Source organism: Cupressus sempervirens, chromosome 8 (assembly GCF_028749045.1).
Source record: "Cupressus sempervirens isolate cs-2001-9-10 chromosome 8, ASM2874904v1, whole genome shotgun sequence".
Taxonomy (NCBI): domain Eukaryota; kingdom Viridiplantae; phylum Streptophyta; class Pinopsida; order Cupressales; family Cupressaceae; genus Cupressus; species Cupressus sempervirens.
The window spans coordinates 512,080,476-512,101,659 of NC_143125.1; the positions used below are offsets into that span (position 1 = coordinate 512,080,476).

Here is a 21,184-nt window from a genome sequence, read left to right on the forward strand (position 1 = left end):
CTTATTTACTACTTATTCACCCCCTCCCCCTCTTAGTAGTAAACTTGTGTTTTTTAATAATCTTGCCCATGAAAGTACCGCCATGTAATAGCATCCATTTTGCCTTGGTCATTGATAGCAATTTGGTTTGCGTCTTTTCTTGAGATGAATAATCCAAATCTCTCCTAACATTTTCCCCCGCCTCTGGATCAAAGAAGAGTGTACTGAATGCCCTTTTGTACCCACTAGCAACCTCAATATCTCTATATGGTGGCACTCTACCTAGATAGCAAGTACATCTGCGGTATAATACTTGGGAGATAAAGCATATGTTGGGGGTGCAAAGGTGTAGTCATCTTGTTCCACCGATGAAGAAAAATTGCATCTACCTTTTTCTATAAGGTATTTTGAGGATCATTCTCTCTCCTTTGTATGACCCAGGATACAAAATGATGTTCATGTAAGTTTATATTAACTAAAAATTTAGATATCTCTAATAAACAAGGATAGAGGATTGTATTATAACTTACCTATTTTACTTTTTTCAACATGGTGTCCATGACATCACAGATGTCCCCCAAGCATGATTTCTTAGTATCGACAAACCAAAGCATAGACATGATAATCTTGGTGAATTCCAATACGTAATCCACACAAGCCTACCAATCATCATCCAGTATCACTGGCTTCACCTTTTGGGCCCTTTCTATATTGGATTGCTTCCAAATACCTCATTGGTTGCTAACAACCATTTGTGACAGTGTCTCTTTCACCCTCGCAAGTCATCTAAGAACTATTGTGTGTGATGCAAAGAAAGTTTCAGTCACCTAAGGACATGTTAATGGTAAGTTAATAACACATTTATAACACGTAAACAACATAAAAAATATTTTATTTAATTATGTAAAACATGACATAAAATGATAATGAAACTAAAGAAATTAAAAATTTTAAATTTACCTTCAATAAATTTTACTCTGGAAAAACTTCTGAAAATTGCTTGTGACATATGGTGGTTTGTCACAAACATCTGAATCCCATCCCCCTCATTTTTTTCACCCATTCTACTTTGGTGCCAATTTGTTGCATCATAGACATTGAGGGAGTGGAAGGTGCACGGTGTCCAAAAGATGTGATTATATCTAGCCTCTACCAAAGCACTTGTAGTCCTGTAAACTTTTGCATTGTCCATAATTACTTGGACAACATTGTCATGACCCATTGACTCTATTGAATCAATGAGAATCCTAGCAATGAACTCTGCATCTTTTACTTCCCCTTCATAGTCAATTGACCTAAAAAACATTGTCCCATTGTGGGATACAACAATTAAATTGATTAGGTGTTGCAATCTTTCCATCCATAAAAATAATACACACCCATTTGAACCCAAGAATCTCTTATTGCTTTTAGTTGAACCTCTACATCTTTTCTCTAATGCAATAAAGTGATGCACACCTTTTCATATCCAGAGCATGGGTAACAAGAAGGTGCATCATTTATTGCTTGCAAAGGTGATCGCACTAAGTTGAATGGAAGACCATTCACATAGAGGAAACATTCAATTTTTTCATGAGCAATCTCTCTTAACTTATTTTGAAATGCCTTATCTAATGGGCCTCTCTTATGGGTGGTGATTTTTGGTTCTTCTTCATCCTCCCTAGAAGACATAGGCAAGAAGGGATGTCTAGAGGCTGGTTGAATGGGTCATGTTGTTTTTTGTTTCTTGGGATGCACACCTTGTTTCCCTTTCGCAACTAATTTGTCAACATTGCCTTGTTCTTTTAAGAATGCTACTATTTGTCCAACTAACAACCCCTTATTATTTGGCTCTAGCCCCTCACACATATTAATCCCTTTACCCCCAAGGCCATTAAAATGAAGTTTTACTTGGGAGTAGGAGCTTCTATATTGTGTGTTGTAAAAATTACATTTCCCAAAAAACCCCCCACGTCTAGGACATTGAGAAGTTCTTGTAGTGTGTCTCCATAAAGGAGAGCCTTTATTAATTCTAAATTTTTGAGACCCTTACCCACCCACTCAACTTCGACTACTCATTGATGCAAACTATAACAAAAATGAAGAAAAATATACTTAAAAACTTCTACAAAAACTTGAAAAAAATTTAAAACGTTTCAAAAACTTGAAACAATCAATCAAAAACTAAAGAACATGGTTGAAACGCTTACCTTAAACACTCATATATGCTTTTTGAAAAGTATTTGCCACTCCACAATCGATCTCCTTCGTATACCATTATCTCACTTCAAACTGGCTAGATGGAGAGAGAAAATGTGAAATGAAATGTGTTTGGAGGCTTCATATTAGGGTCGTTTTAGGGCTTGGAGCAAAATTCTAATATAAAGATCAATTTTAAGTGACTTTGGCCTGTGGGTCCATGTAGAATTCCCCTAAGTCCGCATGGATTCTCCTGGGTCAATATTTAGACATGTGGGTCTGTTTGGATTTGTGGTCCATGGATCCGTATGGACCCACAGGTCCAAACACGGACATTGCTTGTATCTAGCACAGATTAGTCTGTGAATCTGGACTTGGCTTGCACCTGGACCTAGTTTGAGGATCTAGGGTGCGGATCCGGTAACATAAGTATTAATGCTTGTTGACAGAAAATCAACATACTTTGAGCAAAGTAAATGGTACCCCAGATGGGCTAATGGTCACCTTTTTTTCCATCTTTCATGTCTTGTATTTCTAGGGACCTCATTAAGGACAAGACTTGAATGTCCAATTGACAGTTGACAATTCTAATGAACATAAAATCTCACGGAGATTCTAAATTCGTATGCTTTAATCAGGGAATCCAAATGTTGACTTTGTTCAACTCTTCTAGGAATTGTTAAAATGGAGGAAGCAATGACCTAGTTTCGTGCTAAAACAAATAGTAGGTGAACTACAGTCTATGAATTATGATTCATAATATATGTCCTAGAACATGGAACAAACTTTGATATGCTTGCCACTTTTAGCCAATAGGCTATTATTTGTTGAAAATCGACAGATTTGTGTCATTTTAGATGTTGGAAAAAAACTGATTAAAAATTTTATGTATCTGGAAAAATGTGCGGTTTTCCTACACACAACTCATACTCTGCCAACATTTTAGTCTTAGGGTAGATGGAGCAGTGCATACCCCTTGCACGTAGTAGCATTGGTCATTGTCTAGAAGGAAAACAAATCCTAATTGGAGGCAAAGGCAACTCAACGACGATGCTCAATTTCAATGAAACCTCATACGGGAGAAGATCTTAGGTGGCGTGAATCATTTTATCCCTCAGTGTCTCGATTTACACTATTCATGCTCTACAAATGCCTTGAGTGCTTCCATCTCTAACTGTCTTGGAACACTTTGTGCTTTAACCTAAGTCAGTTTGTGCCTTTTGCGTCTCATTATTTAAATTCTTTCTATATTTTGTGCATTTTGCTTCTTATTATAAATTCTTGTCTCATTGTCACAACGTTCTTCAATTTGTCACTTTCTTAGCCAGATGCAAAGGCTTTTGAAATGGCAACTCTTCCCTTGCATAACTATCCTCGTTAGGTGAGATATCACTCTGCTTTTTGCTTTTTTGTTTGAGTATTTTAAGATCTTTGGACAATTATTAGGTTACTGGTTTGAGGATGATCGAAATCACCCATGTCAACCAGCATGATTGTGAAGTTCTGAATGGAATTTACCATCATGAGAGCCATTCTCCGCTCTTTAATAGTTTTGGTTGCACCGCTGCTGTAGATTTAGTGCTATGGGAAAGCTCAGTCTCAATTAAGTTTTATCATCTTTTGAAGTTTCCAGACTTTTAAATTATTGACAAACAACCCCTTTTATGGTTGTTGTGGAATATTTATTCCAACTATTTGAATGGCCATACCGATCTTCTTGTCCTGCAATTGAAAAGATTGAAGTTGTTTTGACAGCTGTCCATACCAAAATAAATCCATTTTTTGTTGCATGGGATGGATCTTGTGTCTGCTTAATGGAAGATCCTTGTTTGATATCTTTATGTAACTTTTTTCTTAGCAATTGTGTGCTCACTCCAGAAAGTATTTGGTGACACATTCATAATTAGGTTAATCTTTAACGCCATCATAAATTTGTCTTTAATGATGGTGTGAAAGAAAAGTTTCAAAGTTGAATTGAATAGCTTCTTCATACAGTCCAAAAAGTAGCTTAGAAATTGGATGTTCTGGACCATTAAATGTGATTCAACACTAGAATTAATGACCTCTGAAACCTAGACATCAGTGACAAGTTTATGGGCATTAGTTAATACGTCTATATTCATGTTTTCAATAACTTAAAAGACATCTTTTGAATATTAATATGCGCAAATAATAGGAATGATATGCATTTATACTTAGGTTATTGACTTTTAAAGTTAATTCTAAACTAATGGACTAAGGACTAATGCTGATATGCGATTGGTAATGCATATTTTGTTTTCATCAATTTGAATTGGATTGTGTAAATCTATGGTATTGTTATGCATTTTACCATTTCTAAGATACTCACAGATTTTAAGGCAAGATAGTTGGGAATATACCAAACTTTATGCACATGCCAATTTTGGTTGCACTGCTGCTGTAGATTTATTGCTATGGGAAAGCTCAGTCCGAATAAATCCAACAATGCGAGTCAGACACTATTTATAGTGCAAAAACCTATAATCATTGAAGTCTCATCGAATGATCCTTATAGCAGACAACCTTGTACACACCTTGGTCAACATTTGAATATATAACTAAATGATGCAAATTGTCGATACAACTATTTTGCACATCACAAGTGTTTGTAGATATTTAATAGAGGGCTTTAGAAAATTTAACATTTTAAGGAGTGTGCCACTTTTGTCAAAAGCATTGTTTAATGAGGATTTACTCATAAATGTGAAAGTTCAATTTAGTGCAATTTTTAATTTTCACGAAAAAGTGAATTACTGTTTTATGAAAACACAATTAGGTACAAAATCAATTTAGGATTTATTGGTGGCCTATTCTGTATATTAGAAAACACTTCCTCATTAAAAGGCCCAATTCGGAAATGGTCTTTTCAATTACATCTCAAGTTTTGAAGCTTTTACCATTTCATTGGGTATTTCATCACCAACTTTGAGATGTGTCATTTTTAAACAACTCTAGGTCAAAGGTATTTTAACAACGTAGCTCTTTATTTTACTATATAACAATTTTTCTTCTTTTATGTAAAGGCTACAAGAGATTTCACTTAGTGAGAATTTAATTTGAGGGGGGCCTGGGCCAGCCTTGTCTTTACAGTACGTCTCTTTTCTCTCCACACTATGTGGTTTTTCTTGTTCATATGCAATTTATTTCTGAAACCTTGTATGATTGTTCATACCCCTAAACCAGAAAAAAACATGGATGCAGAATGGTTGATCTTGACCTGAGGAAAGCACTCTAAGAATGTTAAGCTAACCACAGAGACGGAATAGCAAACTTTTATATATATATATATATATATCAAACAGTTTTTTACACTGATGAAATATAAACATGAATGAATGTGGAGCTTTTATACCTCCTGGATAAAGCACATTTACTGTGTTTGTGTGTATATTGTAAATGTTTTTGTTACCAAAAAGAAGTCCTTAAAGATTTTCCAGCTGTTAGGCATCTAAATTTTATTTAATTTACTTACTTTGGGAACACGTCTAAGAGCATGGAAATATGGTCTGTTTCTTTTTTTTCCAGAATGACATTTATTTAATACTCTATTATTGAATACAAAACTACATTTGCATTGATGATGATTTTTGAAAAATATGTATTAGATCTGTTATGACATAGGTAATCGGTTCAGATTGCATTAAAGCAATGTTCAAGGAAGCCAAATTATTTCTAATGTCATCATGGATTTACCGCTTCCTCCTTCATCTAATCTTTTATTGTTTATTTAACTGTTGTAACTTTTAATTTTTAATTGTTTTTAAAAATTTTTCGTTTAAGAGTTTTATGTGAATTTGGATTTGTATAGAAATCTAATATGGGTGCATGAGTCATAGGCTAAATATTTTCTTAGTTACCGGATTCGCTTGAAATAGGTCGGATTCAGATTTGCATCCGATCCGGATCTTAATTCGGGTGTAGATTTGTGAGGATCCGAGCAGGATCCGTGATCTTGCCTGTGGACCCGTCGAGATCCGTGGCCTGTGAATTTAGGTGAATGCATAGGCAAGATCACGGATCGTGTCCGAATCCCATGCGAATCCAGGTAACAACATGAGTATCTCACACGAATCAGTACACGGATCGTGCCTGGATCCCATACGAATGAGTAACAACATGAGTATACTTGCACCTCATTAACACTTGTCCAATGCGGATTTTCTTGAAAATCCATTTGATGATTGAAATAAAAAACTTTAGTCTTGACTCTTTTATGAGTGAATCATGTTACAAACTTTAAGCTTAAAGATCTATATTTTGAATTTTCATAATTTAATTTTGTAATTCATTAATTCAATGTGAATGTGTTGATTTTCTCTATAATCGTGAAATGATCCATTCATAGATCCATTCTATACTAGATTCGTAGATCCATTCTAGAACCATAGTTCATACTATGAAATGATTTAGTTTTAGAACTATGTATATTTCTCTCATTTTAGTGTATATAATGCATATATATACATACATACATAGGCACACACACACACACACACATACATATACATATGCGCGCACACACGCAGATATTCACGAATCCTAATTTGGAATTTTTTTTTTTTTTTTTTTTTTTTGTGAATCCACGAATTTGATTCACGTGCCCGAATCGAATTCGTATGCAACTAAGATATTTTGGCTAAGAGCCGAGGACTTAGGTTTCCATTCTATGGAAGTTACTTGGGCCACAATCTTGGTCTCATCCTTTTAGGTGTCACGGGGCTTTGCTCTCAATTAGGCTTTATCTCAACAAAACTTGATCTCTAGTAGACTTGGACTCGTTCAAAACTATTCATCTACGCCAATAGATCAAAATACTCATCGACTTTAATGCTTATTTAAAAATGATTTTTTAACTATTTTAATTTGTTTCGTACTCTTAAATTGCTTGAATATGATTATCTACTCTTTTGATATAGTTATGGACTGTTTGCCATTTCAAACCTCAATCTGCCTGTAAGAGTTTTAAGGAAACTCAGGTGTGGAAACAACTTCCTACACTAATCCCTTAAGGAAAGTATTGTGCAAATTCTATTTAAATCCTTACAATTTCAGATTCAATATTATGTAAACAATAATATTGTAGTCAACCACGAATACAAAAAATAGATAGAGAAAGAAAACACAAACACAAAGATATGCTAGTGGGGAAAAACCTTTCAGTAAAACAACCCCACCCCTCCAAAACCCGCACAACGTATTATTTTCAACTCAAAAGGTTACAACACACTTGTAGTTCAAGCTCTTCCAGGACATGGAAGACTTATTCGGTAGCAATCAACAATAACACTACTCACACACTCCACTATCTACAACCCTCAAAGTGCTTATATAATGCGCTTAGGGCATCTTCCAAAGATAGCTCTTACGCGTCACAGGAATCCGTCATAACCGTTTCAGTCATGATTTCCTTACACAATTAAATATTCCAAAGATAGTTCTTACGTGTCATAGGAATCCGTCATAATCGTTTTAGTCATGATTTTCTTACACACAATTCAAGATGTCGACACATGCTAGTGGAGTGACACATCAACATGCCAACTAGACATGTACACTCACACTTAATTACATTATTTGCAAAAAATACATTTACAAACAAATAATAAGAATAGGAATTATCCAAGGTTGAGACACCTTATTCCTAAGATTCTCCCACTTGTCGAACACCTTGTAAGAGCAACAGGAACATAACAAGAACTAACCACTATAGGCCGAAAGGCCCATAGACTCAGAACACCATCTGAACTTCTCTGTGACCACTGGTTTCATCAATGCATCTGCAACATTCTTTATAGTATCTACCTTCTCCAAATTTACCTTTCCATCTTCCACCATATCTCTCACAAAGTGAAACTGCACTTCGATGTGCTTCGTTCTCGCATGGAAAGTTGGATTCTTTGCAAGGCAAATAGCACTCTGACTGTCGCAACAAATAGTAATTTGTCTTGCATCAACACCAATATCAGAACACAATCTCCTAAACCAAATGACTTCCTTACAAGCATGAGTAACAGCCATGTACTCAGCTTCTGTAGTGGACAAAGCAACCACATGTTTTCGCTTACTCATCCAACTAATGGCACCACCAAAAATAGTGAACACATAAGCACTGGTGGATCTCCAGCTGTCAATATCACCTGCCCAATCTGAATTCACAAACCCACGAATACAAATTGAATGTGGAGCTCCAAAAGAGTTACCATGATAACAAATGGAGTAATTTGATGTACCCCTCAAATATTTGAATACTCGCTTAACTGCATCCCAATGTATCTGCCCAGGATTAGTCATAAAACTGCTCAAAACTCCCACTGCTTGGGAAATGTCTGGTCTAGTACAGACCATGGCATACATAAGACTGCCAACTGCACTAGCATACGGTACTCTACTCATGTCCACCACCTCACTAGGAGATTTTGGACAATCATCTACAAATAACTTTGTTCCCATAGCAACAGGAACACACAATGGTCTACAATTTGCCATGCTGAACCTGTCCAACACTAACTTCACATACTTACTTTGACTCAACCAAATTTTTTTGTTAGACTTATCTCTATTGATTTCCATACCCAAGATGTACCTTGCTACCCCAAAATCTTTCATCTCAAACTATGCTGACAATTGAGATTTGAAATTAGAAATTATACTCTTACCCTTCCCAAACAACAACATATCATTAACATATAATGCAACAATAAGAAGGTGATCATTTTCAACTCTAAAGTAAACACAATTATCTGATTTCGATCTTACAAATCCAATTAACAACACAAAGGCGTCAAACTTAAGGTATCACATCCTAGGAGATTGTTTCAAACCATACAGAGACTTATTTAATTTGAAAACCAAAGATTCTTTACCTTTAACAATGTAGTGCTCAGGCTGTGACATATAAGTCTCTTCCTCCAAATCACCATGAAGGAAAGCTGTCTTCACATCCATCTGTTCTATCTCTAAATCATATGATGCAGCAAGAGATAACAAAAATCTTATGGATGTCAACTTTGCAACAGGAGAGAATATTTCACCATAATCTATTCCCTCTACTTGTGAATACCCCTTAGCAACCAATCTAGCTTTGTACCTTTCAACACTACCATCTGCACAAAATTTCTTCTTGAACACCCATTTTCTACCAACAGGTTTTCGTCCTTTAGGCAAAGGTACAAGGTCCCAAGTTTTGTTTTTATCCAATGAAGCCATCTCATCATCCATGGCCTCAATCTAGGAACCTGCATCTTCCATATCCAAAGCCTCTTTCACAGATCTAGGCTCATCAATGTTAGTAATCAAAGCAATGGCACAACTGGAATCTAACATAGAATAACCAAACCTTTCTGGCTACTTTCTTACTCTCGTGGATCTCTTCAAGGGCTGAGGTAGAGGTTGTTCTTCCTCTTCTTCTGAATTGTCAGAGCTACTAGACCTCTCCTCATCATTAGACCCAACATGGTCTTTCTGTTTAGTCTTCTCAAGGGTAGGAGGCAACTGAACAATATCTTCCTTCTTTTCTTTTTCATCTGGTTGTAGCACAATAGGAGAAGATGTTACCTCTCTAAAAATAACATTTTTGCTATACAACACCTTACTACTCATAGGATCCCAAAGCTTGTATCCTTTCATACCAACACCGTATCTGATGAAAATACATTTGACAGTTTTGTTTTCCAACTTAGATCTCTTCTCCTTTGGAACATGTGCATAAGTTTCACAACAAAAAACATGAAGATGTCTAATTGAAGGCTTCTTACTAGACCACACCTCCATGGGTGTCTTACCAACAAGAGCTGATGTAGGAGATCTTTTAACCAGATAGCAAGCAGTGGCCACAACTTCAGCCCAAAACCGTTGTTCAAGACCAGCTCCACTAAGCATACTCCTAGCCTTCTCCATCAGTGTCCTATTCATTCTTTCTGCAATTCCATTTTGTTGTGGGGTATAAGGAGTTGTCTTATGCCTCTCGATACCTCGTTCTTTACATAACTGTTCGAACTTTGCTGAGCAAAACTCACCACCATTTTCAGTTCTCACACACTTAATCTTCTTACTAGTTTGATTCTCTAGAAGGGCTTTAAATTCCTTGAACCGACTAAAGACTTGTGTCTTACTTTTTAGGAAATAAATCCATGTCCTACTGTAATCCTCTATGAAAGATACAGAAAATACAAACTTGGAGATTGAAGGAACTTTTACAGGACCAAATACATCGGAATGAATAAGATCCAAAACATCAGAAGATTTGTGAGAACTAGAGTAAAACTGAACACTATTTTGTTTACCATAGACACAATGTTCGCAGAAGTTGAACTCGAGATTACAATCATTTAACCTCGTTACCATAGACACAATGTTCGCAGAAGTTGAACTCGAGATTACAATCATTTAACCCCTAAACGAGGTTCTTGTTCTTCAAGGTTTTGAGACCCTTCTCACCAATGTGGCCAAATCTCATATGCCACAACATTGTCTTTCCTGCAGGAAGCATTCTTTCCAATGTGTTTGCACCCTTAGGTACATATGTTGCACTGCCATCGGAACCAATAACCACAGTCTTCTTTACTGCTTGTTCAGATGGTGGGGATGAAGTGATAGCTGCTCTCTTCTTTGAATCAGAAGAACTATTGCACTGAGAAATGCATGCATCAAGCTGAAACAGAGTACCTCTCCTAGTACCCTTAGCAAGCACCATAGCTCCTCTCATCATCTTACATCCATCTTTAGAAAAAATAACTTGCACTCCTACATCATTCAACATACTTATAGATAATAGGTTTCATGCCAAACCAGGGTGTGCATTACCCTATTGATTCCCTTTACTCATCCATTAGGGAATCTGATAGTGATCCGTCCTCGTCCAACTATCTTTAGGTGAGAATCATTACTCAAGTACACCTTACCACCATCGAAAACTTCATACTTTGAGAACCAGCTTCGATGAGAGGTCATGTGGAAAGAAGCACCCAAGTCTATCAACCACACATCATCAGATGCATGCGTTGCCAAGGCTGCAATGAAAGCATTGCCATCTTCTTGAGATTTTTCTGAACTTGAATCTGAGGCCTTCTTCTTCTTCTTTGGCTCTTTACGGTCTTTATAGAAGTGCCCAGTCTTATCACAGTTCTAGCATTTTCCCTTGGACTTTCCAGGAGTCTTTGATTTTCCATGGGATTTGGATGTACCCTTTCTAGACTTCTTGTCATTTTGCTTCCCTTTGTCGTTGGACCTCCTGCGAACAACAAGAGCTTCCTTAGCCGAATTTGATGACTTTCTCCTCGTCTCCTCAGATAACAGCGAAGACACCACATCATCCATTCTGAAAGTGACTAAAGTACTTCCAAGAGCCATCACAAGATGGTCCCATGAATCTGGCAAGGAACATAACAGGTCATACATCGATCCTCCTCTATCTTGACACCAGATGATGTCAACTGTGCAATCAGTAAATTAAAAGCATTTAGATGATCTATAACAGATCCTCCTTCCTCCATTCTTAGAGAATACAACTTCTTTCTCAGGAACAACTTGTTCACCAGAGATTTGGCCTGATACACAGACCCAAGCCATGTCCACAAACTGTTTGCGGTCTTCTCATCAAGAACATTCAAGAGGACTGAATCAGCTAGACAGAGTCTAATGAGACCCTTAGCTTTCCAATCCTTGAGATTCCAATCTGCTTGAGATATTGTTGCGGGTCTCACATCAAGTGAAGTCACCTCCCATAGATCACGATCTTCAAGCAAGTCTCCCATCTTGAGTTTCCACAACTCGAAATTACTTCCATTAAATTTCTCCACCTCCATTTTTCCGTATGATGAACTAGCCATCTCAATTTGCAAATAAGATTCTGAATGCTTTGCACAAAACTCCCACTCAACTTGAGATTAGCTCAAAAAACCCTACCCAACAACTAGAATCGAAAGTTGATCAAGCTTTGATACCACTTGTAAGGAAATTCAAGTGCGGAAACGACTTCCTACACTAATTGTTTAAGGAAAGTATTGTGCAAATTCTATTTAAATCCTCACAATTTCAAATTCAATATTATGTAAACAATAATATTGCAGTCAACCATGAATACAAAAAACAAATAGAGAAAGAAAACACAAATACAGAGATATGCCGGTGGGGAAAAACCTTTCGGTAAAACAACCCCACCCCTCCAAAACTTGCACAATGTATTATCTTCAACTCAAAGGTTACAACACACTTGTAGTGCAAGCTCTTTCAGGACATGGAAGACTTATCTAGTAGCGATCAACAATAACACTACTCACACACTCCACTATCTACAACCCTCAAAGTGCTTAAATAATGCACTTAGGGTATCTTCCAAAGATAGTTCTTACATGTCATAGGAATCTATCATAACCGTTTCAGTCATGATTTCCTTACACACAATTAAATATTCCAAATATAGCTCTTACGCATCATAGGAATCCGTCATAACCGTTTCAGTCATGATTTCCTTACACACAATTCAAGATGCCAACACATGCAAGTGGAGTGACACATCAACATGCTAACTAGACATGTACACTCACACTAATTACATTATTTGCAAAAAATATATTTACAAAACAAATAATAAGAATAGGAATTATCCAAGGTTGAGACACCTTATTCCTAACAAGAGTATGTCTTCCACATAAAGCCAAACCCACTCAACTTATCCAATCTGCATGTCCATCCTCAACAATAGTGCACCATAGTAATGGTCCATGGCATCATGTGCGGCTTTTTTTCACCTTTTGTAAAATAGACTTGTGTTTCCTACTTAAATGTTATCCTCTGATCCAATTTTTAATCACTCTAGAGGCTCTAATGGCCAATAAGTAGGCAAAAAGAGATGGAAATAAGTGGCTAGGAAGTACCAAGGTATCAGGGGAGTAGCACAAACATAACTTACATTTTCGTTAGGACCTTGATCACTTAACAAGATTAGAGCACCATACTTACAAAATTACTATTTTAGGCGAATTCTTGTGATGTCCATTATTGCACCATACTTGCAAATTTATTGTTTTAGGGCCATCCTTGTGATCACAATGGATATAAATGCATTCTTTAGTAAAAGCCGATATATTTGATAGGAATCAAGGATTATCAATTTACACCTTGCTTGGGATTCATTTTTTTTAAGGAACATAACTTTCTGATTTTCAGTTGTGATGATAGAGATATTAGTCACACTTTGGCACAGATTACATTCTTGTAACTATTTCAAGTATTTCAGACCAATCACTTATAATGTTTTGAGATTTTAAAGAGTAGAGGGATAGAGCACACAAGCCCCATTTCAAAATGTCCATGGTTAGAAGTAGATAAGATAAGATAATGATATTAATATCCAACAAGAGACCAACAAAGGGTCTAAGGGACTGGAAGATACAACAGGGAAGAAAAGCAACCCAACAGGACCACCAAACAGTGTCCAAGAAAGAGCATAAAGGAAAGCAAAGAAAGGGAACTACAATAGACGAGAAGGACTAAATATCCTTTCCTGGTGAAAAGAAGTCCAACCTTGAAGGATAAGGCCCAGGGCAACTAGGGGTCCGGGTTTGTCCGGGTTTGTCTATGGGTAACATTGGAGATAGGGTGCCGCTATCTAGTGAATCCACGACGAGGTCTAATAGATTTGGCATGCCCAGAGATGGATGTAGCAAGCGACTGCTAAATGCCCTTGGAGGGGAACATGGGTGGGAAAAAGGTGGTCATGAGCTGATTCGAGGCTTCACTTTGAGGGAACATACGTTGTAAATTGAGATCACAGAGCTGTGAAGTCTCTTGAAGGTAAAGCGCAAGATACCGCTGGTTAGAATAATTGAAGAAGGCTGAAAGGGATCTACAATCTCTGAATAAACAATGGAGCTTGCCTTTGATCTCATAGTAAATGAGGCATTAGAAGCTGAAGTGGATTCCAGTCTCTGCCTCAAACAAAGTGCAAAGGCGACAAACCCGGTCGTCCTTGGTCAAATGGGGGTCTGTCTGGCAACGAAGCCGGTGGGAGCCGACTCTGAAAGACTCCAAAGAGATGTGGAGGGTGTGGTACCAATGTCAGCTCAAGTAGAAGGGATGTACCATAATCTTGTCACGTGTCTTGCTCGTAGTAGAAAGCCATCTGCAGGTGCAAATCCCCAGGAGGGTTAATCCAGGTCATGGTGATGTACTGCCTATAAATGTCAAGTCTGATTTTCCCATTCAACTCCTACTGTGAGGGGAGGAGATGGGTAGGAGCATCCAACGAGAACTGGTAAGGCAAGAGACAGTTAATGTCCATCCCGATCAAGCTCAGTAAGGTAGTGGCTTGGGCATCCCAACAATGGGCCATGGTGCTCAAATCAAAGTTCACAATATCAATTGAGGAGTAAGCGAAGTAGGAGTATCTGTGGTGACCGTTTGCGGAATCCGCAAATCCCCTGAGGCGGTGAATGAACCATATCAAATCGAAGATGGTGCTAACCAAGAACAAAACCCATATCTTTTACATAACAATTGATTGGTCATTGTTACTTTGCTTAGTAGTTTTGGTTGGTCGCTAACCAATGTCCTTTTGAGTTATTTGTCTTCTTCCATTGGATGACAATTAAATTTTCAAAGATCATTTAACACAGCATGCTTGTTCTATAATTCACATTTTTTCCTTGCCTGTTAATTTATTTTCAGAGTATATCTTCCTATTGGCATAACCATTTCACCTTGTTGGGATGTAATTGCTAGTTTATAAATTTTAATCATGTACAACTATTTCTATTTGATGGGTATGCCAAATGGCAGGGACTAGGCAATGCCTAAATATTCACTGAAATGTTCAAGGAAGGAATATAGCTTCTAGAGGGTATCACTGTATTTGACTATAATGAATGTGCTAAGCTACTTCAATGGTTATGATAGGTGGATTGCTCATCACATGTCAAGTTGTGCTTTTACCTTGTCTGACTAAAAATTCAGTACTCAAGTCTTAAACTGACTTTCAAGAATGTGCTAAGCTACTTAATGATTATAGTAGATGCTTAATCACGACATGTGAGGTTGTGCTTTTCCTGTTTTTGACTTAAAATTCTGTACTCCATAATGCTGAATTTTCTGCATGTTAAATATGTTGTGTAATTCACTGGGATCACTCTATTACACGAACTCTCAAGAATGTTCTATGCTACTTCAATGATTTTTGTAGATGGATACTCATGAAGTGTCAATTTGTGTTTTAACATGTTTGACTTATAATTCTTACTCGTTAATGCTTAATTTTCTAGGTTTTATATATCCTGTATAAGTCAATGGCTTCCATTCTTGTTTAGTGTCAATGGTTAATGAATAAAAATTGGTGATTCTGGATCTGTGGGAATTGGGAACCAATGAAATAGTTGTTACTACCAGATGAGAGTTTGAAATGCTTACACAACCAAGCCTTGAATGAGAAAATTGACATTATTTTTCATATGGATCTTTCACTTCTATCTATTGTCAACCAAGGATCATAGGGATGGATCTCATATGAAATATAGAGCAACACTCCGCAATTTTTTTGGGGCTGAAACTATTATAGTGAAACTCAAAATTTTACATTAAATTTCTGACTTGATTCAGAGCAAAATGAGTTATATCTTTTCTTTATATTGGACTAATTTGTTTAATTTTTATGTTTTCTTATCAGTATGGGATAAACAAATGTCAAGAGTGCAATTTAATTGGTGGTGGTACCACACCCCTACATATGCTTCTTATAATGTTGAAGGGACTTTCATGCCTTTGATTCTTGCAAGTACAAGAGCTGTGCAGAGTGCACGCACTGCTGCTATTGTTTTACAGAGTTTGACTCCTAATGCCCAGAGCGTCTTCAAAGTACTTGCGGAATATCAACTTGAACATCCTGAGGAACAAGGTACCCATTCTAATTATAATTTGGTTTTCAGCTACCCATTAAATAGCTTTTTCTAGACTTACGATTCATGACAAATAAACAGTGACTACTTTCTTGATGTGGCAGGTTTGCCCGTTCAGCGTTTATATACATTGTGCAGGGAACAATTTTTGGTTAGCAGTCAAGTGACTCTTAACTCCCATTTAACTGAGTTTAAAGACCATGAGCTAGTGCGTACTAGAAGGGGAGCTGATGGGCAAGACTGCCTCTATATCCCCTTTCCATCAGAGGCACTTACTAAGCTCCTTCAAGATATCACTTTATAGAGCTACATGGTAAAATAAATTGCTTCCAAGGAACAATTTATTATATTATATGTATGTTAGTTTATTTTTGTAAAAGGGATTTTGATTTACTGGTGCTCTAACAAGCTCTATTCAATAGGAGAGGTTGAGGAAATGATAGAAGGTATTAACGATTTTTGAGTCTTACTGTCTGAATTTATTTTCTTTACAAAAGTTCAAAAGAGTTTTGAAGTGTACATCGCACAATTAAACTTCAATCGATATAAACCAGGACAAGTTTTCTTGAGAGTTTTTTCAATTCTGGAACCTTAGAGAAGAAAATAAATCCGAAGAATAGCAGCAGCATACCTGTAAAATGCCATTTACTTTAGAAGAGAGCAAAATGTGAACTAATTTAAACCTGATTCATATTCCAACATACCAGTAAAATGTGTTTGATTCTGCTGCCAACAAATGGACAAATGTTTTTTAGATAAATTTTGGCCAAGCTGGAGTTGAGTCAATGCTTTTGTGAAAATCACACGCAAGGCAGACGTAAATTCTCAACCAAGTATATTCTCTGTCTTCTTTGTATTCAAGCCATAGAGGTCGAATCTCTATATAAGGAATACCAAACCTGCAGACTTCTCAAAGTTTCCAAGGCTTTCAAGTGGAGAGCTACAAATACAAGCTAGTTTTCAATAAGATTCAGTCTCTTCTACTAACTTGCCAATAAAGAAGAGGGTTTGTGATAACAAAAGATTTATAAATCAGGTTCCAGGGATTGGATCTTCTATTATGATTTTGAGCTGTCAAGATATATTCAAGAACTATAGAGATTACAGTTACCATTTCTTTAGAACTCTGCTCTTAAAGAGTCGCTTTCAGCAAAAAGACTTCAAGATAGGTTGGCTTCCAAGGCTAGAGTCATTTTCTTGTTTATTGACCCTAGGTTATTTGTATTTTTCATGATCTATAATATATATAATATCTAGAAAAGTTTGACAATTTTTAAATTTTTTTTTGAAGTTTCTTTATGTTTTTTAATAATCTTAATCCAGATATGGTTTTATAGGCCCAGTTACCATGTGTCGATGTACAGATGCAACCTAGATGCAGACTCAAATTTAAATACACTGGAATATGTTATCGGTCTTCTATGATATCGGAAAATGTTACCAGGCTTATATTGAATTATATCCCTAGTTAGTAACTTGTAGCAAACAATGGGGCCTATAGACTGAAGGAATGGTTAGGAGGTGGTCATAAGCTGGTGAAAAGATGAAATGAACTAAGACACTGATGGCCTGAGGAAGTAATGCTGGGGACCAGCCAGATGTGGTTCAGGTACTGGTTTGGGTCCAGGCCAAATCCAGTTGATTGTGTGGGATGTCTATACATTCTTTGATGTCTGCAGTGTGCCTTGTTGGCATATGTATAGTGCAAAGGAGAGAATTTCACATGTGATGTAAGCCAAATAAAAGGAAGAGCCATTTAACCTCAATCAAAGATACATGCATCTAAAATATAGTTTCTTGTGATGCTTGAGACCTCCATTTTGACATTTCTACTGGGTTTACAGCTATTTGGAGAACATGATTAATACCCAAGGGTATGATAGACTTATGGAATTTGTTGATCCAAGTAGTTTCGCAATCTGATTAGCTGAGCAAATGAATAGACAACAATTAGTTTCAATTACTTTTTGCACTCTCTACTGTCTATGCAACTTTGTTTTAAGATATGCACTCTGCAAAATGTCATGTCTTGACCTTGCTTTAAGTTTTCAACAAGTTTTTCCATATTTATACAATATTGAACTATATCTATGAAAGGGCAGTTACTTTAGTTAATTCTACACTTGCAGTTAATGAATTTGCTGACTATTTCCATTGAAAGTCATATGATATGAAAGGCCTGGAAAATGATATTGTCCAGGAAAATGATATCATCCAAAGAGTCTGATATAGCAAACAACACTACCAAGACAGAAAACTTATCATGTGTAATAGCTCAAAACCCCGCTCAAAACCCTCCTCGCCGTGATAGATAAATTCTTGATATTTGTTTCATTATCTAAGATGTATTCTCTTTTAGAGGCATACAATCTTTGTTGAATTCCCCTAGAGTGTGGTTTCAGATCTCTAGAAGTTATAGTACAGATTCTAGGCCTTAGAAGATCTTATAATTTTCTGACTTGGTCAGATTTTTGTATCGGGTCAATGGGCCCTTGGTCTGCTGGTGAAGTTGAATGGTTCTCAATGAGCCCACTAGGGATCAAGTCTTGCTGAGTGCAAGGCTCCGACATCATAAGGGATGAGGCCGGGATCGTGCCCTAGGCAACTTTGGTGGAATGGATACCTCTCAATCCTTGGCTCTTAGCCGAAGAGGTTTTAGGCACGAGTGTGGCCATATTGGGTTGCTAAAATGTTTCTATGGTGGCCTTCACTAGTTGGTAGTTTGCAGGCTTTGTACCTTTTCTGGACTGCCTTGCAGGTCTGAACCCTCCATGAAAAAAAAACTTTTAGTATCAGTAGGCTCCTATCAACATTCTCTCTCTCTCTCTCTCTCTCTCTCTCTCTCTCTCTCTCTCTCTCTCAGGCCCTTGCGAGGGGTGCTACACTGAACCTCATTTTGGTGTTGCCCTCAAATGCCCATCAACATATAAGTCTAAGAAAGTAATAGGCAATGATGAATCATGATCGTAAATCTACGAAGTACATATCCCTTCTTGCAAATTGCCTCATGTACATAGTAAAAGCCACAGTCAAGGATTATCTTGTGATTGAACTTAATACTGAGACACAAATAGATATCATGGCTGCAACATCATCTTATATGCTGAGTAATATAGGCTCCTCTAAAGCTTGAGAAATAGACTTCTAGTTTTAATTTCAGTTTTGATATTTGTTTGGAACTTTTGATGCCATAGATTTCATATTCCATGATTTTTGTGGACATTTGACACTTTTTATATATCTCATGTTATTTTCTTCAGCTAAAATTTGCTTTTATACTTGCGTGATCAATGTATACTTGTGTATGTGTTACAGCAGCTTCTATTGGATGAAATTATTGTGTCTTTAAGGTGTAATGGGTGCATGAAACAAGTCTTAAATTCTTAAGAATCTTATAATCTCTTGGGTTTTTCAATTTTGCGAGTCTCTAGCAAGTTTTTGCCATGTCAGAGTCCAAGCCAAAAATTAGCTTGCCAAGTCTAGTCTTGTGACACTGGGACAAATAACATGGTACAGGGTTTGTATTTTTTTCCTCAGTTTTTGCTTCTATGATTGCCAATTGTGTATTCCATCTGCAGCTACAATCATTAGTTCAACTAAATCTTAGCTAAGCTGTGTGGTAACGAAGTGCATGAGTGATAGTCTTGTTCGAGCATATCAATTTTTACAAGCCTATGTTAGACAATCTTAACCTCTGATACATATATGGGGGTTGTGACTGAACAAGTTTTGGAGATGGCTAGATGATTTCCTGTAGAAAACTATGTGATACAATGGGTAATAAATTCACTTTAACATCAATGAAAATGGAAATAAATGGGGAATGTGGTACAACATACCTACAGATAATGTTGAATCTTCACCAATGCCTTACCATGTCAGCATGTGAAATGTCTGTTCAAGTGTATTTATTCTGAGCAATAGAGGATTTCCTTTCGGAAATTATTTTAGTGAAAAATTCGTCAATATCGATGTAATTCAAATGCATGTTTATTGTTATTGAATAAAAGAAAGTCTTGCAAATATTTAAATGAAGTAAAATGGAGATAAACGAATCATGGCACAGCATATCTATAACTAACGTTTCAATGTAGATTTAACAATGCCAAATCCCATTCATAGCATTGATATTCAGTATTATCTGTGAAATATAATAGTATGCAATTTATAAATATGAATATAAAATGCCATCTTCTCGATTGTCTTCCTCAAAGCAATGAAAAATTGTCAATGCCTCGTCAAATTTTATTGGATAGAAGATGCTATATACATATACTTATTTTTCTCTTGTAGGGGACAGCACATATATTTTGACCAAGTGGAAGAAACTGTGACCAAACCAACTGCTTTTAGCAATTAAGGATTTTACAAAGCATGACAAAAATCAGATAAAAATCTGATCAATTCTTCAGTATTATGTAACGTACTCATTGATGGGCACTTTTTGGTCAGTATCAATCAATGGACCATTAATTTCTGTCTTGTCGGAGAGATTGAATGTAACACAAGTGTAAAAATTGTTTTTCATTGAGCTACTCTCATATCCTTCAAGGAATATATCATTGAGATAGATTTTATTGAACAGTTCTTTTGTTTCTGTTTAGAATCATTTTTATGTGGCAATTGTCGAAGTCCCTTTACATACCTTCTGGTTTGAATGCAAATGCCATGTTAGAATTCAGAATAGGCTATGTGAATTCCAAACTTGAAATTTTGACATAAACTGTCTCACTTAAACTGCAGTCATACCTGCAAATCTAGGTGCTATAGTCTGCATACACGATCTTCTGAAAGTAGAAGAAAAAAATACTGAAATTAGAATATGTAAAAGTTGCTGTTAAAATATTTAGTTATGTAGAATATTAATCTTTTATGTTATGATAAAAACTAATGAATGCCCAGGGAGCTAAATAGAATCCAGTTTGGGTGATCATCATCAAACAACAAAAACAATATCTTATTTTTAGATGATGTATTGTTGATCTCACAGAATAAAGCAGAAAACTAAATTTATATGTTTACTGTCTACCAAACAGAAAACTGAAAGCATAAACGAGTGCTATCTACCCAGAATAAGGCAGCAGAGCTTAAGAATGGTCTAAAATAAACTCAACATAGTC

At 36.5% G+C, this 21,184-nt stretch overlaps 1 protein-coding gene across 6 annotated transcripts in view; it reads left to right on the forward strand.

Annotated features, from left to right (window-relative positions):
* Nucleotides 1-20,648, forward strand: part of ORC2 (origin recognition complex second largest subunit 2) — a 137,689-nt gene extending 117,041 nt beyond the window's left edge. For 2 of the 6 annotated variants that reach the window (XM_089798242.1, XM_089798246.1), the window contains exons 6-7: nucleotides 15,836-16,063; nucleotides 16,169-16,633. In XM_089798242.1, coding sequence (XP_089654368.1) covers nucleotides 15,836-16,063; nucleotides 16,169-16,368 — 428 coding nt within the window. In that variant the 3' untranslated portion in view covers nucleotides 16,369-16,633. Of the gene's footprint in view, nucleotides 1-15,835; nucleotides 16,064-16,168; nucleotides 16,634-17,401; nucleotides 18,028-20,357 lie in introns of those variants that run through there. The other 4 variants (XR_016355637.1, XM_089798244.1, XM_089798243.1 and 1 more) reach the window with 4 other exon arrangements.
* Nucleotides 20,649-21,184: the final 536 nt, after the last annotated feature.